The 15,786-nt window shown below is 48.1% G+C and overlaps 1 protein-coding gene across 5 annotated transcripts in view; it reads right to left on the bottom strand.

Moving 5' to 3' along the window:
- Positions 1-15,786, bottom strand: part of SEZ6L (seizure related 6 homolog like) — a 183,386-nt gene that overhangs the window by 57,966 nt on the left and 109,634 nt on the right. For all 5 annotated transcript variants that reach the window (XM_059408697.1, XM_059408699.1, XM_059408700.1 and 2 more), the window contains exons 2-6: positions 10,356-11,072; positions 9,182-9,315; positions 6,762-6,954; positions 4,572-4,757; positions 269-434 (exon numbers count right to left, since the gene is read on the bottom strand). In XM_059408697.1, coding sequence (XP_059264680.1) covers positions 269-434; positions 4,572-4,757; positions 6,762-6,954; positions 9,182-9,315; positions 10,356-11,072 — 1,396 coding nt within the window. The remainder of the gene's footprint in view (positions 1-268; positions 435-4,571; positions 4,758-6,761; positions 6,955-9,181; positions 9,316-10,355; positions 11,073-15,786) is intronic.

The raw sequence follows: 15,786 nt of genomic DNA, 5'->3' as shown, positions 1-15,786 counted from the left end.
TTGATAACTGCAAAAAAGGATGTGCAGGAGAAACAGGCCTCTTCCCCTATCCTGATGTATGCCCTGGGGCAAGTCGCTTTCCCTCTGTATGTCCAAGTTTCCTTACCTGTAAAAGGAGGAGGTCGAAGATGGTGTCTAATATCCTTGCCAACCTCCCCAGCCTTTCCTTTCTCGACCTTCATGAGCCATTTCAAGACTCTAGATCCCTCACCACATTCCAACACTCTGGGAAGGAAGGAGGCTGCTGGGTAAGCCCTCAGAGGCTTACCTGTCCTTCTCATGCAATGACAGCCTCTCGAAGTGCAGGTGTAGCTTCTGGCCCTCTGGAGCTTCAATTGTCCACACGCAGAACTGGCTCCCGTTGGTGTTTCCTGGGTAACTTGGGGAGAGGACCCGGCCAATGGTGGCGTTGTGTACAGCCCCTCCACAAGGGGCTGGGGGCAGAAAATAGGAGGGGATGACCATGAGAGGAGAGCAGAGAGGGACAGAGAGAGAGAGAGACACACACACACACACACACACACACACATCCTCACCCCTACCCCTTAGTGGGAGGCAACATGATGGGAAGAGGGAGACACGGTAAAAGGCTTCTTGACTTGGACAAGATTCATCCTGCTTGGTAGGAAACCTCATCCCACACCTGGACCTTTGTGTGCCTCATGTTAAGGAACAACTGTGATTTAAGGATTCTTCCATGGTGCTGGCTGTGCCTGAATTCTTCACTATAAGATGGTAATCAAGGATGTAAATAGGCAGTCCACAAAAGAAGACACATGCTTTTAGTATTTAGTAAGCACTAAAAATGCAGACACACTCATAACAAAAGAAAGGCAAATGTAGATTGCTTTCTATTTTCATCCACCTGATTGGTCAAGGTAAAAAGCAGCCATAACTTGCCAATGGGAAAGGTGGTGGGAAATGGGCAGTCTCACTCATAACTGGTTAGAATGCAAATTGCTATGACCTTTCAGGAGAGCAATTTGGAGAAAAATCTAGAAAGTATGTTCCCAAACTCTGACCTAGTCATTAAAGTTCTGGGAATTTATGCTAAAAGGAAGATCTGGAAATTTTCACCAGGATTTATGAATGAATGTGTTCACTGCTGATGTGCTTCTAAGCGAAAAATGAGAAGCCACACACATATCCACTCACAGCTCTTCGGTAAAATAAATGCACTCCATTTACATGCTATTAAAAATCATGTTCTTAGGGGCACCTGGGGGGCTCAGTGGGTTAAGGCCTCTGCCTTCAGCTCAGGTCATGATCCCAGGGTTCTGGGATTGAGGCCTGCATAGGGCTCTCTGCTCAGCGGGGAGCCTGCTTCCCCCCTCTCTCTGCTTGCCTGTCTGCCTACTTGTGATCTCTGTCAAATAAATAAATAAAAATCTTAAAAAAAATCATGTTCTTAAAGAATACTTGGGAATATAGAATAATGTTTCATATATTTTAAGTGGGAAAAAAAAAAACAAGTTACAAAATGGTATGTCTACCTTACCTACTTCAATGAGCTATTTGCAAAAATCTATTGAGACCATAAATATGAAAGTAATTTGCTCCTATCTCTACAATTTTGAATTTCTTGTTTTTTTTTAACCAGAATATATATTAGTTTTATCATAAAAATCTAATAAAGAAATATTAAAAAATAATTTGTGAACTGGAGGGAGATAGATAAACATGAAGTAGTTTGTTTCTTATTTTTAGGAGACACTTGGGTCTCATTAAATGTTTGTTGAATGACTGCATGACCAATAAGGACTTGCAGTAGGCGAAAAGGTAGATAGCTCTCTGCTCTGCTCCGGAGTGTGCTGATTTACACCAAAGACATTGCCCAGAAGCCCCTTCCCCACCCCGCTACCCCCACCACCTATATGTCTTTCAGCACCATGGACAGAGGTGTGTGGGTGTTTTTTTGGGGTGTGTGTAGGCACGTGCACACCTCTGTCTGGGTCTCTGTGCATATGTCTGTCTCTCTCTCTCCCGACTGCCTTCCTGTCCTAAAGTGGAGGTTTAAACCCCACCTGTGCCACTCAACCTTCTGTGGATCTAGAACAAGTCACGGAAACTCTGTACCTCAAGTTCACTCTCAAAGGGTGATACTGATTCCACCCTGCTTATAGGGCTATGGTGAGAAGTCAATGAAATGATGCACACAGAGGACCTGGCACTGTCCCTGGCACAGAATAGATGCTCAAAATATAGCCAGCATTGTTGTCCTATGGCTCAGGAGCTGAGGAGACGGAGGACACAGACCCTGGTGGGGGGCACCGGCCATCTGTCCTCCCCAAGCTGCCGCTATTCTGTTGCCTCTCTGCTCCCCTTCCCTGCCTTATTAAGCCAACTGATGGCTCTGTTTGGCTTCAATTTGCCAGCCGTGGCTCCCCATCCATCTTTCTTAGCACAAATTGAAGCTTAATTCCTCTCTGATTTCACACATAGATAAAAATTAACGTGGGAGAGGCACAGAGCCCAACTGCCCTATGGTTTGGATAATTCCCTTTTGTTAAAAAGCAAAGAAGAAAAATTCCAAAGGGCCTTGGGGAAACAATACTGCAACAATCAAATCTCAGAATGTGTCATCAGGCCTCATTTGCTTTCAGATTCCCCTGACTCTGAATGCCTGAAAGAAAGGAATAATTTATTATTATTCCCAGTATGCTCTTTTTCGTGGCTCAGGCCCTGGCACATAGTAGGTGCTCAGTTATTACAGGCGGCCTGTGCTTTCCTGACCACCACCGGAACTTCTGAGAATCTAAAATGGTTTTTCTCTCTTGATAGCTGCGGATAGTCAAGGCTATGCCTAACAGTACAGGGTCACCCTGAGCCCCTTGATCCATAATGTGCATGCAAATCACACAAGGGCATGCTAAAATGGAGATTTTGATTCAGCTGGTCCTGTAGGAGGCCCAGAACTATGTGTCTGTAGTCCTCTTGCTGGTCTATAGACCATCCGTGCTTTGAGAAAAACAGCTCAGAGGAGAAGGGCTCTGAACTCATTTCAATTACTGTCTGTTGACTTTGGGCAAGTGACTTCACCTCCCTGAGCCTCTGTTTCCTCATCTGTAATGTGGAGGTGGTAATGGCTGTCATGATGCTGCATTACTACATGAACATTTACGGCAGCCCTGGCAGTGTTTCAGTATCTACGGACTGGGTTCAAAGTGTGGCAGCAGGCTTACCCAAAGTACAGCCACAGAAGAAAATAGATAAATTACACTTTGTCAGCATGAAAAGCTTTTCTGCATTAGAGCACAATAGCAAGAAGTGAAAAAACATGGGTCACCTGGGTGGTGCAGTCGGTTAAGCACCTGATTCTTGGTTTCAGCTCAGGGCATGATCTCAGGGTCCTGGGATCAAGCCCTGAGTGGAGTCGGGCTCCACATTCAGTGGGGAGTCTGCTTGTGGATTCTCTTTCTCCCTCTCCTTCTTCCCCTCCCTCCTGCTCTCTCTTTCTCTCAAATAAATAAGTAAATTAAAAAAAAAGAAGTAAAAAAGCAATCCACAGGGAGGGACAAAATATTTGCCAATCATATCCCTGACACGGATCTAATATTCAGAATATATGAAGGACAACAACAAAAAGACAAATAACAAAATTAAAAAAAACAAACAAACAGGCAAAGGATTTGAACAGACATCTCTCTAAGAAGATCTACAAATGGCCAAGAGGCATAGGAAAGCCACTCAGTATTGTTAGCCATCAGGGAAATGCAAATCAAAGCCACAATGAGAAAGCTTCCTGCCCACCAGGGTGGCTAAAATCATAAAAAGAAAACGTGTAACATAAGAAGTGCTGGCTAGGATGTGGAGAAAGAGGAACTCTCACACACAGTCAGGTGTGAAAGACAAACAGTGCAGCCTCTGCAGAAAATAGCTTGACAATTCCTTAAAAAGTTAACCAGAGAATTACCATAGGACCCAGGAGAAAAGAAAACATATGTCCACACAAAGATTGATATACAGATGTTCACAGCAGCGTTATTCATCATTGCCAAAGTGGGAAAAACTCCAGCATCCACCAATGAATACACCAATAAAACAGGGGAGAGTCACACACAGACATATATTTCGGCCATGAAAAGGAACAAGGTACTGACCCACATTACGACATGGGTCAACCTCAACCACACGATCCTGGGCAAAAGAAGCTAGTTGGAAAAGACCATGTATTGTAGGATCCCCTTTATATGAAATGTCCAGAAGAGGAACATCCATTGACACAGAAAGCATGTTGTTGGCTGTTAAGGTTTATGAGGGGAGGGGAAATTAGGGAGTGGGTGCCAATGGGTACAAGGTTTCCTTTTGGGAGCGATGGAGATGTTCTAGAAGTACAGAGTGGTGATGGTTGCACAAAGTTTCAGATCTGCTAAATGTGGCTAATGGTAAATTCTAGGTGATGTGTGCTTTTCCACAGACTAAAGATTTCAGTGGCTATGGTTGTCCAACTTGGGGGCAGTCTCTTGCTCTGGGCTGGGCGCCTATCCCTAAGGTTAGTCTAATGCCCTGGGGTTGGTGTCTCACCTCTGAGGGAACTATGTATGTCCGGTCTGGCGATGGGGGGAGTGTACCTGAACAGATGGGCTCCTGGCTGCTCCAGTGAGGCTTGGAGGCATTCATGCAAGTCAGCGTCTTGGCGCCCTGGAGCTCATAGCCCAGGTGGCAGTGGAAGTGGGCCGCCCCACCCGGGTGCAGGTCCATCACTGTGACATCCCCGAAGTCGGGCCGGCGAGGAAAATTGCAGCTCAGCATGAAGGCTGGGAGAAACGCAAAGGCAGATGGTCATCCCTTAGGAGCCGGGACAGGAAGAACGTGACCCACATACCAGGAGCCAATTTGTGCTGAGGAGAAAAGATAAGGCCCCTAGGGGCTCCAGAGCACTGGGTGTGGGCAGTATGTGTGTATTTTTGGAACTCTCATTGATCATAGGGTGAGGAGACTGCCAGATTGACACTTTTTCTGGCATCCAAGGTCCCCACCTTGTCTAATCAGATATCACAGGTTTGGGGTAAAAAATAAGTTCCCACACCTCATGTGAACATCTCTTCCTGTGGATGCAGAGCTGCCTTCTCCTTGGGGAAAGGAGGGGCCGTGGGGCTCAGGTGGGTTTTGTCCTACCAGCACAAACAATTCTGGTGTTTGTTAAAAATGAGCACAAGCTTGGACCAGAACTCGAATAAGCAGCTCTTCAGGAAATGCCAAAGGATAGGACAGCTTGAAAATAACCATCCTGGCCCACACAGGCCTGACCTGTGGAAGGAGACCAATGTGAGTTTACATTCTTCCTCCATCCCTTAGAAACTGTGTGACCTTGAGAAAGGGACAGAGTGCCCCGAACTTGGTTCTCCTCATCTTGCCAGGGGAGTTGGCAATTGTCCCTGCCTCACCAGTGGCAGTAAGGATTAACTAGGAAACACCGAGGAAGAGCCTCCGTAGTCCAACATCTAGCTGGGGGCAGTAGAAGGCTCTAGAGGACTGTGCTGAGCTCCTTGATTCTCCTAAGAGGATGTGAAAACCTTCCTAACTGCTCCTTTTGGCTGTATGGTCTGACCACTCCCACTGCATGAGGTATCGATGATCTCAGAACTCACTGGGAGGATTACATCCAACCCAAGGGCTCTACAAACTATTTCTTTGCCCCCATTCAGTAATGAACAAGACAACAGGGGGAGTCTTGGTCTTGGAAAGTGGTGATGAGGCGGGTACTCCCATAGACACGCATTCCCCTGTTTCAGAAACATCCGAGGGCAAAGTTTCAACAGAACTGTTTTTCCTGATGTTCATTCAGTTTGATGTCCAGGTAGAGGGTGCCCAAATATCCAGATGTGTGAGGGCAGACCCTACTCTCCACGCAGGTATCTGGCAAGGACATAGAGGAGCTTCTGGTTCAGGGAAGTAACCTGAGGTCATGGGAAGGTCTCCAGAGGTAGAGAAAGGGGTTGAGAGCGAGAGAGAGGGTGCCGGCCAGAGGGAAGGGAGAGTGGAGGGAGGGAAAGAAGAGAGGGAGAGAAGGAAAGGATGAAGAGACAAGAAGAGAGGGAGGAGGCCAAGAAGGAGGAAGGAAGGCAGGGAGAGAGAAGAGCAAGAGGAACAGAAAGCAAGAGGGGAGCCTCAGAGTCAGACAAAAAGGAAAGAAAACATCGCAGAAGAAAAGAGAGAGTCGGACCCCTGTGGGTTGGCCCTGGGAGTTGAGGCTTTTTATCCAGGGACTTCCCTGAGGATTCATTTAGGAGATTCAGGAACTGTGGATCTATCTGAATGGGAAAAAGTGGCTTGCTGGTTTCCTATTTATCTTTAACTGAACAGTGGTATTTTCTTCAATCATGTAGATAAGCAACAGACTATGACCTATTTGTAGAACGTATGACTTCGTCACCAAAAGAAATACAGATATTTTCATATCATGGTAGATATCTTGACATATTTCTTATGATCCTCAGTACTTTGAAATTACAGTAATTACCAGAGCTGCTGGGGGAGATTATTATTTAATGTGTTAATAAAGAAGCACATGGATTATGACATTGCAGATTAAAATAATATTTTGACAACTGTAATTCAACCTGACTGGTTTTCTTCTTAGTCATGTAAGGTTTTATTTTACGCTTTCAAAAACATGGTTCTGAGAAGGGGTCCAGAGGTTTTAACAACCTGATGGAGGGATCCCTGGCACAAAAAGTTGGAGAATCCTTGGCTCCAGAGGGAAACTGAGGCAAACATCTACCCCCCCCCCCCCCCCATTAGCCTAGATGCGAGCTTACCCTGATAGTGCAGCTGGAAGGTTCCAAGGACATCGTCCTGGAAGGTCCGGAAGTAGACAGAGATGGTGTTGGTGGGACTTCGGATAACCTGTCCCTCTACCAGGAGAGTCTGGTTGGCCAGGACAGTCAAGGTGGGACCGTCCACCCCGCGGATGGAGAGCAGCTCACCGTCAGACAGGTTCACGCTCTTCACCTGCAGACAGACAGGGCCGGATGGAGAGAAACTCTGAGTTGTGCTTGAGACAGGGCCCTTGCAGCTGCCAGAGGACCCCAGACAATGCCAACACAGCAGCCCGCAGTCAGCCCCAAGTCAAGAGGACAGACAGGCCCCCTTGGAAACATCTGGAGCCCTGGAAATATCTAGGTTCCCCTCATGAGGGACCAGACTGAAGCCAAGGTATAGGGCAAAGGTACTGCAAAAATCTGTAGGCGTCCATGGATGAGTCCTGTGAGAGAGCTTCCTCCACGCCGGCAGCTGAGGTAAGTTCTCCTGGGGATGGAGAGGGGAGGGCAAGAGCCTGATCCGCTGGTTCCTGAAGCCCAGACTCCAGGAGGACAGAATAAGGCATTCCACCAGAATGCAAGCTCCATGAATGAAGGTGTTTTTGCCCCTGCCCCCCCCATTTCTTCCTTGTCCCTAGTGCCCAGAAGAGTGCTTGGCACATAACAGGTGCTCAATAAATATTTATGTGGATTGAATTCATTCTTCCCCTTTCTGCATGAACTGGTAAGAGGGAGTGGGGTGCTCATTTCTAGGGCATTCTCAGGGCCACCCTCATGTGCTGTAAAACAGCGGCTTTAACCCCATCAAGTATGCAAAGAACTGCATACTTGATTTCCAAGTCCACTTTCCAGGTTTGGAGGAGAAAGAGGAGAGATACTTTAGTTGTATACAAAGACACTAAACAAATGGAGTGTGGCTGGGGGGAGGGACCTTTAGTCAGATCCCAGTGCCCAATTTGGATTTTGATGCCTCTCCTAGGGGGCCTGGGATCCTAGGCCCTTTGCCTCTCAACAAAGCAGGGCTGGCCTCACCGACGAAGCCTTCCTCTTGCAGATCATACATCTTACTCTTTTTTTCTTTTTGACAAACTCCTATTCATTCCCCAAAGCTCTACTAAAATTTTCCTTCTCTGTGAGACCTTCCCTGACTACCAAAGGGCTTTCCCATGCCTCCACTGGGATGTTACAACATTCCCTATAAGCACCCACTGAACACCTTTTCAAATGGCATTCTAATGTCTTCTAAGTATGTCTGTATCAATCATAGGACAGTGAACTCCTTTAGGGGAGGTACTGCATTAGTTTGCACACTCCCATATTCCCCAGAGTAAATAGCCATGATTGGTACCCAGTAGGTACTCAGTGAAGGAATTATGTGCCTGGTAAAGAGCTCCATGCAGTGTTTGACACCAAGTGGAAGGAAATGGACCATGGAGTGCCACATTCAGATGGACTGCAACTTTCCTCCAGCTCATTTTAATCCCATGAACATTTAGGAAGTATCTATTATGTGCCACACACTGTGCTAAGCTCTGGGGACTGCAAAAACCACAGCTCCTGGTGCTGAGGTGCTTAATTTTTATTCTTTCCATGAAAGTCTGAAAAACTTCCCTAAAATAAAGTTCTGGTTAGGTGACAACCAACCCAGCTAAAAAACTTTTGATGGTTTGTTATTGTTCATTAGATAAAGGTATATATCCAGACCTCCAAACTTAGCCTGGGAGGGTCTGCCACCATGACTTGGTACCAGCTTTCTTTTTCTGTCCTCTCCTGTGAGGCAGTGAACTGGACAGTTCCCCACTCCCAGACACCCCTCCTTGTTCCATTTTTTAAAAATTGGGGGGTCAATTGGGGAAGGTCAGGAACTAGGATGAGGATAATTGGTAACATACACTGAGCTAGGCTCTCTGGATGAATGGTCTGTGCATTGTCATATTTGTACCATCCTATCTGTAAAATAGTAGTATTATCATCTCTATTTTACTAATGGAGATACCAAGGCTCAGAGAGGTAAGATCCCTTGCCCAGAGTCACACAGCTTTCACTGGTAGAGCTGGGACTTAAATCCAGATGTTTGAGCACTATGCCACTCTGCTTTTCCATTCTTAGCTTATAGGCAAAAAAGTTTTGATACAAGGATATAATGTATTTGATATAGGGTATAAGAGGACTTTCCTTCTGAGTATAATAACTTACAATTTATTAACAGTTCCCCCTCCTCAATGTATGCCTATTTCAGCTGTGCATTGAATCAGGAACTCCTATTCATTCAACAAAGCCCAGCTCAAATTGCCCTGCTTAAGGCAAAGAAGGAACCAAAGCAGTTAGGATGATAACAGTAAGCCCGAGTCAGACAACCCTCCAGAGACTTCCTGCTGGAAGAGGCAGGCACTGTCCAGGCAACTTTCTACAATTACCTGGAGCTCCACACCGTAGCCAGTGTAGACCGTCACGTTGTACGTACACTCCAGGAAGCCGCTGAGGGGCAGTGGTGGATAGTCACTGGAGTCAATGTACCCTTCGGGATCAGAGAAGCTCACACTGCAGGGAGCTGGAGGAAGGACTTTCATTAGGACACGAAGGACAGTTCAGATAGATGTCATGTCTCAGATGGGCTGCAGGGTGGCTCTGGGCTTCTGGGGCACCAGCATTTTTCTTTTCCCCTCCCTCCCACGGCTGCTAATCCTCCTTCAGTCCCCAGAATCAACATGATAATCCAAACTGTGGTAGCTGACACAGGCTGACTGCTTACTTCATTCCACTAGGCACAATCCTAACCACTGTACCGGCCGGACCCCATTCACCCTTGTAGGACCTGACATTTCATCCCCATTTTAGAGATACGTAAACCGAAGCTCAGAGAGGGGTGGTGTCTGGGTCAACCTCACACAGAGAGCAGGATTCAAACCCAGAACTTATACTTTCTAAAGAGAGGCCATAATGCACTTGTCCCAAATCTACCTATGATTGACTGTTGGTGTCTGTCTTCTCTGTTTGAAAACAGAAAAGAAGATAGAAGACTGGGACACAGACGTGCATTTTATCAAGTCTGGAGAAGTAAATGCAACTGTCAAAGTAAAAGCACTCTGAGGGGCACCTGTGAGCACAGTGGTTGGGTGTCAGACTCTTGGTTTTGGCTTCAGTGGTGGTCTTGGAGTCCTGAGATCAAGACCCACATCAGTCTTCATTGTCAGTGAGGAATCAGCTTAAGATTCTGTCTCTCTCTCTGCCCCTCCCCTCATGTGTGCTCTCTCTCAATAAATAAATAAATCTTAAAAAAAAAAAAAAGACTGAAAAGTCAAGGGCCTTCAGCAGGTTAAAGGATTCTATTCCAAGCTGAAAAAGGTTTGAATCCCACTCTTTAGCTGCGTGGCCTTGGGCAAACTGCTTGATGTCTCTGAGTCTCAGTTGTCTCATCTTTAAAATGGGGATAGTAATTCTGAGCCACGAGGTCAAGCTCAAGTCAGTGCTCAACAGGTGATAAGTGATGGTGGGACATGGGTCTCCCTGGCTCCCCTCCCGCCATGGCCTGCGCAGAGTGGGTGCCTCCTGGTTGCAGCAGGAGGGCTTGAGGGTCTGCGGGCTGCTTACCGGGGGCCTGCTCAGTTGTGATGACCGTGGTGGTGATGATGGTGGATGTCGTGGTCTCCTGGCTCTCCTCTGAGGCTGACCCGGTCAGTTCGTTCTCACCTTTGTCCATCAAGGTTATGGGACTGGCATCTTCGGGGGGAGCCTCAGGGGCGTCATCAGGCACCGCAGACTCCCCAGGGTCTGGCCTCTGGGGGAGGGTGTGGGCCACATAGGACTGTGAGGTGAAGGGGGAGATCTGCAGGGGTGCGGGTGTCGTGGGGACTGCACCTGCTTTCTGGTCCAGCCAGAGGGGCTCCTCGGAGGCAGCGGGCTCAGGGTCTCCCGGGGGGCGGGGCTTCTCAGTGGCGGAGGAAGAGAGGATGCCCAGGCCCAAGGAGGCAGGGGAGGACACTGTCCTCTGAACCGCTGCCGTGGAGGTGACTTTGGGCCGCAGCTGTTTCCTGGCGGAGTTCACCTGCTTGAGCGAAGGCAGCTTCTTCCCGGAGGGGAGGGTGTGCTTGGTGGCGGTCTCCTCCGGCAGCCTCGTGGAGAGGGCGGCTGAGGGGGCTTCCCCTTCCAGCCCTGGCTCTCGAAGATCTTCCCCCGACTGCACTGGATTCAGAGGGGCAGTAGTCACTCTCTCTTCAAGGCTCTCTTTGTTCAGACTGCTGCTCCCCAGAGCTCTGGAGGGTAGAAGGGAAGCACCGGAAGGGCCAATATCTGCTTCCTGGGATGCATCTGTGGAAGAGGAGGAAAAACACCTGTTAGCTTGGGGCTGAGGGTGGAGGGTAGGTCCTCCACCTCCTGAACTGTGGGCCTAGGGTGGGCCTAACTTGCCAAGATGCCAGGACAAATATGGGAACTGCCTCCTTCCCTCTCTCCTGACCGTCTCTCCCTCTCCTTTTCTTTCTGTTTCATGCTCCCTTCTTTTCTTCCTTTTGCTGACCATACATACTTACCATTGATCCTGCCAGGCCCCAGCTAAGCATTAGGGTTACAGAAACTAAGGGCACAAGTGTCTCATGTACCAGTTGTTTATGTACTGAAAGGGGTAATAGGAAAGGAGAAAAAATCATATTTGGTATGATAGATGCTTAGAAAGAGAGAAGCTCAGCATGCTAACAGGGCACAGAGAACAGTCCTCTAACTCAGTCTGTGGGGCAGGACCACCATGTACAGTTGGGCAGGTTGTTTACTACACAAGCACATCACCCAAGGGATGAGTGGGGGTTGTAACAAGCCCACATTCCTTTCCAAGCTGTGTGCCCTGGCTCAGGGCTGTATTGTCCTGGGGTTGAGGGGGAGGCACTTTTTCTTTTCTTTCTTTCTGTTTCTTTTTTCTTTTTTCTAAATAATTAAACTTGACCTTGTGGGAGACCCAGAAAGATTTGAAAATTCAGAATCATGAGATAGGTTCAGAACAGAGGATTGCAGGAAGAGTGTGGAGCAAGAAGGAGAGCACAATAGAGGAATATGAGGGGAAGCAGATGGAGGGTGACTGGAGAGAAAGCCAGTGAGTCAGGGTGGTTGCCAGGCCAGGCCTTGGTGGGCACTCTATATCCTGCTAAGTGTGATTTATTTTTGCCTTGAATGTAAAACCACCTAGTAAATTTAAACAAGGGCTGGTCCTGGCAACTGTTTGGCAGACTCATGCCTGAGATCGCCTGCATTTAGTTGAGACCCACTTCCGTCAGTTGCAAGTTGGCATGTGGCTTTGACCTTCCTGAGCCTCAGTTTCCCCAGTTGTAAAGCAGGGTTATTTCACCCTGTTTCCTGGGTGCAATGGGTTGATGTGGGTAAAGCATACCTGTACCTGATGAGGGGAAGCAGATGGAGGGTGACTGGAGAGAAAGGCACCTATAGGTAGGTGCCTCACCCACAGTGAGTGCCTAGCACGCGCCAGCTGCTGTCACTGTCTTTACTATTGTCATTGTATCCGCACCCTTCTGTGGGAAGCCAGAGTGGTCAGAGCATCCCCAATGATGATCTTGAGATAGAGAGGAATTACATCGTGGGATAGAAGCCCTGGGACTGATAGCTGTCCTTGTCGATTTTCTGCAGACAGACACTCACTCAGCCGCAGTCTCTGGGCCCTTTGGCACTGTCATTTAAATTTATTTCTGCCGCTGTCGGAAAGGCTCATTTACTTTCATGGAGTCGGCGGCAGTGGCTTAATCTATATAGACTGCAACAGTTTGCAACTGGCATCGACAAATGTTCCTGTTGTGTCCCATTGATCACCAGCCGGCGTGCATTCCAGGCTCCTGGTCGCGCCAGGGCAGGAACCTGTCTGGGAGAGGACAGGGCACATGCATGACCCGAGGGCAGATCAAGGGCAGTTAGGGGCCAACCAAGCAGGTTTCCTGGTCCAAGGTGGGAAGCATCGAGGCTTTAGAATTGGATCCGGATTCAAATCCTGCCTTCCACAGTCCCCCAGCTGCATCAGACTGGGCAAATCCACGAAGCCTCTTGTGCATAACAGAGCCACCCCATCTACCTCACAGAATTAGATCAGACATGGGTCTGCTCAAGAGCTGTGCTTTTTGTGAGCACTGTCACTTTTGTTAAATGATTAATGCTGACCATCTCTGTAGACTGTGCAGTGAGAAAAAAGGGAAGGGGCCAAAAGAGAGGAAGGAGGGTGAGGGGTCAGGACACGTGGCTCCCGAGCATCAGCTGTGTTTCAGTGCACAAAGCTTGGATGCCCCTGGGATTGGGGGACCCAGATGGTGCTCCAACCTTGACCACTGCTCCCTAGCATAACCGTGTGGGTTTCATGTTCTCTCTCTCCATCTTCTCTGTCTGGATCAGGTGGGCAGCCAGACTAGGTCACTCTAGTCAGGTCTTCCAGCTTGGACTGTGTTGATCTGGGGCGTGATCAGGTAATTGACAATTATTCTTCAAGCCCTTTGCTAATCTTGCTAGAGAGGGCAGAGTGAGTGGTTCGATCCTGACACTGCTTGTGAGTTTTGTGGGGTCCGGTGGCTGTATTAGCTTCTGCCAGTCCTTTTACAAAAATATCCCCTTGATTACAAGTGAGGGAGGGGAAGGAGCAATGACAAAGGACATAAGGCACATCGGCGTGCCCTTGGCCATAATAATAGCGATATTTATGACGTTTTATTTTTGATTGCTTTACTGAGTGCTGGGTATGTATCAGGCATCTGCTAAACACTTTTTTTTTTTTAACCCACTACCTAATTTTATTGTTTCTCAAGGGAAAAATTATTCCTGTTGTACAGATGAGCAAAGTGAGGCTGTGGGACACTAAATTAACTTCCAAGGTCACACAAACCCATAAAACTGCGTTTCCAACCTCCATTTTCCTGATGCCAAAGACCATGCTAGCAGCTCTGTTAAATATCATGAGGTACTGTTATCACTGACAGCCTGTCCTTCTCAGCAGGAAGCAGAGGCCCCCTCAGACCTCCATTGCTTCGCTTCCCTGCTGGGTGGGCTATAGTGTTTTTTAAATCTCCCAAATGATACCCTTCACCCCACCCTGGATTCCTTGTTAAAATACACATTTGTCACTCTCCCCTGTCAGATCCCTGACATCTGAATCTCCAGGGGTAGAGCTTGAAAGTGGGGGGCTGTTAAAGCCCCTGGGGTGACTCTTATCTCCAGACTGATCAGAAGAGCTCCTTCTGGAACCTGTAATCTTGCCTTTCTACTCCTTGTTGGTTTTGCCTTCAAGTTGTTGTAAGTTGCAGGCTGCAGGAACCCAGGTGTAGATCTGGGCCACAGGTGTTGACACTTTCAAGGCCTGTGACCTCCCCTGGCCACCCCAGCCCGTCTAGATCCAACGCAGCCCACGAGAGAAGGAGGGAATGCAAGAGAACAGCCCCTGAGCCCAGCTCTGGGTTCCCCACGGTACACGGGTGTTAACCATAGTGGCACTTCAGCCTTACAGGAAGTAGATCTGGCTGTACTGAGTCAGCTTTTTCCCACTGAAGACCTAACTGTCAAGGGGAGTTGCAGATCCACGAGGTAAATTTCCCTCCCCGCCACCATGTTGCCTCCTCCTCAGGGTTCACCCGTGGGATCTTGGTGGCTGGCTCCAAACTCAAGGCCATGTTCAAGACAGATGAGAGTCTGTCTGTGGTCTGTAGTGTTTGCCACTGGAGGCCTCTTTCTCTCTCTCTCTCTTTTTTTTTTTTAAGATTTTATTTATTTTATTTGACAGACAGAGATTACATGTAGGCAGAGAGGCAGGCAGAGAGAGAGAGAGGAGGAAGCAGGTTCCCTGCTGAGCAGAGAGCCCGATGCGGGGCTCGATCCCAGGACCCTGGGATCACGACCCGAGCCGAAGGCAGAGGCTTTAACCCACTGAGCCACCCAGGCGCCCCTGGAGGCCTCTTTCTCAGCTGGGATGCTGGCCGGGGGAGTGCCATGCAAAACCAGATCCCAGCCGGAATGAGTCAGAGTGGGATTCCAGGGCCTTCGAGATCCAGAGACATAGGAGGCTTTTCCCAGGGGCTCAATGACCACCGGATTAAACGAACTCTTCTTTCTCAGAGCACTTACAATGTTCAGTCATCCTAGTCACATATGGGTGATTCTGCCTTTATCATGTGCATTCAATGCCCCAGTGTTGCCCATCAATTAATGAGTGACATTTCTCTGCTGGTTGATACTAGGACAAGAAAGTCAATGCTCTAGGCACTTCCGGAAGACAGATCTACACCAATAACCAAACATGGATATCCAACGGAAGAGATGGGGCTCAAATTAAATACAGAGAGAGGCTGCTCTCCCTTCTCCAGACCGCATGCTGAAGATGACTGAGCGTTTGTTCTCCCATCAAAGGTGAGGAGGAAGCACCTTTCCCTTTTTCCCTCTCTCACTTTGGTGGGAGAGATGGGGAGAGTAGACTGGGAAGCATCCCATTAAAGTCGGAAATGCACCATGCGCTCTGAAACTGCGGATTTGAATCGGAGCCGCTCGGCGGCAGCAGAGTGACTGATGACAGCCCATCCCCACGTGGACACACAGGGAAGGAATGGGAAGCCCAGGAAGCCACAGCTGGGGAGTGCTTCTGCTGTAATGTGCAGTGAGAAGAGCAAGACGTAAAATTCTATGATGTGTATGAAAACAACGGGACCAACCACCTAAAACAAATTATGATGCAGAGCTGGTGTTTTGGTGGACTTTGTTTTACTGTAAGCTATATCAGACCTCATTTCTTTTAATTTTTGAAGTTAATTTAAAAGATTTTTAAGCTAACATCCACTGTTCTCTTTGTTTCAGGTGTACCACATATTGATCTAACAAGTCTATACCTTCCTCGGGGCTCGTCACGATATGGAGTCACTATCTGTAATGTTGTTACCATATATATATTTAAGGGGGGGCAGAAGGAGAGGGAGAGAGAATCTTTTTTTTAAACCTATTTGAGAAAAAGAGAGAGAAAGAGCACAAGGGGTAGGGAGGGGCAGGGAGAGAGGGAGAA

Source organism: Mustela nigripes, chromosome 8 (assembly GCF_022355385.1).
Source record: "Mustela nigripes isolate SB6536 chromosome 8, MUSNIG.SB6536, whole genome shotgun sequence".
Lineage (NCBI taxonomy): Eukaryota > Metazoa > Chordata > Mammalia > Carnivora > Mustelidae > Mustela > Mustela nigripes.
The sequence above is the reverse complement of the archived record's forward strand: the minus strand, read 5'-3'. Positions and strand labels throughout refer to the sequence as shown.